General features: G+C 43.2%; 1 protein-coding gene across 1 annotated transcript; it reads right to left on the bottom strand.

Moving 5' to 3' along the window:
- Positions 1 to 2,326: 2,326 nt before the first annotated feature.
- Positions 2,327 to 4,060, bottom strand: LOC112517780 (the record flags this gene model as incomplete). Its single annotated transcript, XM_025125155.1, has 4 exons — positions 2,327 to 2,437; positions 2,640 to 3,182; positions 3,375 to 3,962; positions 4,028 to 4,060. Coding segments are annotated over 4 exons (1,275 nt in total), but the record flags the coding sequence as incomplete, so codon positions are not given.
- Positions 4,061 to 4,356: the final 296 nt, after the last annotated feature.

Raw genomic sequence — 4,356 nt, 5'->3', positions numbered from 1 at the left:
TTTTATTTCACAGCCCAAAGCCCAAAGCCCAAATTCATAAAAAATATATATATAAAAAACGGGTACGGGGCGGGGTGGGGAGTGCTATACCCGTCCCCGTCCCCGTCCCCGGCTTGCGCCAAGCGGGGATCCCCGTCCTCGTCCCCGAGACCCGATTTTTCGGGGAATCCCCGTCCCCGACCGGGGCGGGTGGACCGGGTTACCCGACGGGTCGGGGTCCATTCCCATCCCTAAATTTAATGAAAGGTATTTCAGTTATTTTTACCTATTTTCATAATTTATGTTAAAATTATATTATTATATATACATATTAATATAAAATCAAAAGACCAATGGCCAAAATGTCATTTTCTTTTGGTCTTCAGGGGCCAAAACTGTAATTTTCTTCCAGCCATCTTCTCCGGCAAAGACCTCATCCTGGTCACCTTCTCCGGCCAATGTTCCATCTCCAGCAGTCAAAACAGTACCTTCCCCTTTAACATATTTCAGATCTCCATAACTGAACCCAGGTTTTTGATTGGCATGAAACTTGATATCTACACCCTTCAAGATCGAATCAGACATACCAGAATCTGCCTAACTGAACTTCTTGTGACATCGGAGATTTTTTGAACCAACGATGGCATAACCAAGCAAATCTGAAGCTTTTAAGCTTCCTTCGATTCCATCACCAACATGAATAACCTCTGATTTTTTATCATTCACAGCCCGATCTTCCTTTTTCAGAAAATTTCGAACCAGGCTTTGCCATTTTTGACATTTCGAACCAACCCATCAAAGGATTCCTATCTTCCCCTTTCATCCTCTTCACAGTGGCCTTCCAAGCTATCCTGCAACCTAACACACACACAGACCCATTTCTAAATCCAATGTTATTTTTCTTTCCAATCCCAAAAATTTCAGAACCAAAAGATAAACCTAAACCTCAAATACAAAATCAAAACTAATTGACATAGATGGTCGAGGCTCGGTATTGCAATCGCAACAGATGTTGGAGGATCGGCCAAAGAGGGAAGATCGATCAAGTTGGGTGGTTCCGTGGCAGATCGTGGAGAAGGAAGATGGGAGGAGCAAGGAAAGAGGAAGGTGGTGTCGTGGTGGTGGTCGTAGCTACGGTGGAGGTTGTCGGAGAAGAAGGCTTGGAGATGATGGAGGTTGACAGATATGGAGGCCGGCGATGAAGATAGGGTTGCTTTTTAGGGATTTGGTCGGTATTATAAGGTTAGAATGGTTTAATTTCTTTAAAAACTTTTGATTATTGATTTGACATCGATATAAATTGTTTATCTAAACACTCACACCATAATAAATATATAAGTTATTTTTATAAGCAATCTCAAACACTCTTATATATAAAATTAAATTGCATTTTTAGTCCCTATAATATACATATCCTCTTACTCATTAATTTTAATAGAAAATTATAAATATAAGTAAAAATGAATGAAACACCTCTCATTAAATTGGATTTAATGGTAAAAGTAACAATCATTAGACTGAGGGACCAAAATTGTTGCAAGGAGTTAAACATGAAGAACAAATCTGATAAAATAAAATTAAGGGACAAAAAGAGTTGAAAATGACAAATGTCAGGGACCAAAAGTGAACTTTACTCTATTTCAAATGAATTCACACACCTTTATGTCGAAAGCCCAGATACCACTCAGGCCAAAGACCCTTACTGTTATTCTTTTCAACAATGACAATGAGCAAATGCCAAATAAACAATTTTAGAGAATTGGGTAAGCGGTGATAGCATAAGCAGCTGTGAGGGAATGGCGATTTGCCCCGATCCGGTGGGGAACCCAGTTCACCTGACTCGAACGGGAGTGGAGATTCCCCGCTAAAACGGGTCCCGGGGCCGAGGATCCCCGGTAGACTCAAACCGGGGACGGGGGATGTTACTCAAACCGGGCCAGAGATCCCCGGTAGAATCAAACTAAAAAGATAGAGATATGACCGGGGATGGGATGATAATTCCCGTACCCGTCGGGGACCAGGGCCGGGGATGTTACTACAAACCGGGGTCGGGGCCGGGCCGGGGATTACAAAACCCGCCCCATCCCCGCCCCGTTGCCATGCCTAGCTGTGACAAGTGACATCAATGAATTTGGAATAAAAAGATAGTTTGTATACGGTATCAGTTGTTATAGGCAGAATATAATATAACTTTTTTGCGTGCCTGCTTGCTCCGTATTTACACAAAAAAATGATGCTCATAAAAAGAAAACGAATACGCAAAACAAAGCGAGAAAATAACTAAAATTAGTTCTATCATATCCAAAAATTAGTTTGTATACATCTCAACTAATCTTACGATTACCTCTCAAATACTCTCTTTCTCAATAATCTCATTTTGTCCACAATGACCAACCCACAAGTACATGATTCCTTCCTTACTTGAAGGTACAACTCTACAACAATCCTTTCTTGGTGCCTACAACATAAACATCAAGCCATTAGCATATTTATTAAACAGTTGAAACAAAATCCGCTTTATAGAACGTCATATATGTTTAAATGTTCTAATAGACTATTTCATAGAACCTACTTTTTGTAGATTTAGATATATTTGACGTCATATAAAACTGATTTTGTTGTAGTCGCATTGATGCATGAAAGAGTGCACATTTAATTACCTTTTGCCATCGATCCCGGTCTTCATGCTTCAGGACGACAATCGTATGGATTTCTTCCGGAGATTCGATCCCCCAGGGGCACGGAGGGCTAGGATCATCATGATACGTATAAATCCCGATGATTTGATGCCTAGCTTTGTCGTACTGAGTGGAATTAATGTAAAACACGAACGGTTGTTGGCATGGGTGTCCGGCGACAGGCCGAGTGTTGAATGCGTAGGCCGTGAAATCGAGCACTTTGTACCAGTTGATGAACGTTCGAGTGGGAGACTCGAGTTCTCGTGGAGAGATAATTCCCCTCATGATTTGGATCGCGAAACCCCACGATACCAAAACAGACCATTCTCGTTTCTTGTCGTAACAGATGGATTGTTGGATGATACTAGCGGAATCATATTTGGCGGACTCGAGCAAGTGTTTGAGGGCTTCGACTCTTTCCATTCCCGGGAAGATCGGATCGATGATGTCGAAGTGATGGAGTGAGACCAATGGAGTTACGGGATGGCCTGATAGGAGACCCAAGAGGTTTCCATAGATATCGTTCTGCAAGATCGCGAAAATGAAATCAAGAAACCCCAACTTTATAGAACGTCAAATATGTCTAAATTAATGTTTTAATAGATTACTTTATATACTTTAAGTTTATAGAATCAAACAAGTATGCGTCCTACATGACATTTAAACATATTTTATTTGATATAAAATCGATTTTTGCAGATGTTTTCAAAAGCTAACCTGATGAAACCCTGGTTCTTTGGTGAGTGGGACGTTAAGTTCAGCCATGCAAGCTTGCATTCTATCATCACTTCCGTACAAACCAGGGTACCTCTTAATACACCGATCTTGCATCTTCTCCAGCTCCATGGCCAACGGATAACTGATGGCGAACCCGCCACCGCCATACGCCATCGAATACGAAAAGAAAATGTTCTGAAGATGGCTTTCCGAGGAACTCCCGATATAATAAAACTGATTATGATCATATTTCGACAAAACCCTAACCACATTCTCCACGACAAAAACTGTATCATCGTCTCCCATCACAAACCACCGCACATCCGCCAGTCCCAGCCGCAGTGCCTCGGAAACTATCCTCGATATCCGGATTGCCGACCGATGGCCCTGGTGGTTTGTGTAGGGGAATCTTGAAGTGTCTTCTGAGATGTGGATTTCGGGTAGGTTTTCTTCGTAGTTGATCTCCACTTGCTGTTCGAGCCACACGGCACCTCTGGTCTCCCCCGGCCGCCACCATAGCTTGATGTATTCCTTTCTCGACTCCCATAAGTTGGCGGAGGCGGCAATGCAGAAGGCAATGTGTTTGAGCTCGAGGTCGTAGCCGTGGATGGGTTCTTGGGGTTTGGAGGTGGTGGGGTTGGCGGTGGAATCGCGGCAGTTTGTGGTGGTGGCGGTGGTGGAGGTTGGAGGGGGGATGAGGAGTTTGGGAGAGTAGAGGAGGAGGAGGAAGAAGAAGGCGAGGAGGGAGAATCGAAGGGCGGTGGGGAGGGTAAAAGACGGTGGAGATGGGGTGGTGGAGGGCATTATAGTGGTGGTGGTGATGGTGGTTGGAATGGAAGAGTGAAAGAAGGTGGTAGAGTAGGGTGGTTGGATGATGGTTGGCCCATTGTTAGACCTGATTTACAGCGTCAATGGTGTTTGGATGGAGATAATTGGTTTCTAAAGAGTCATGTTCGGATCTCTTAAAAATGAAGGGCTAAGA

The sequence above is a fragment of the Cynara cardunculus genome, assembly GCF_001531365.2.
Source record: "Cynara cardunculus var. scolymus isolate 2C chromosome LG 9, CcrdV1, whole genome shotgun sequence".
Classification (NCBI taxonomy): domain Eukaryota; kingdom Viridiplantae; phylum Streptophyta; class Magnoliopsida; order Asterales; family Asteraceae; genus Cynara; species Cynara cardunculus.
This window is presented reverse-complemented; position numbering and strand designations above follow the sequence as displayed.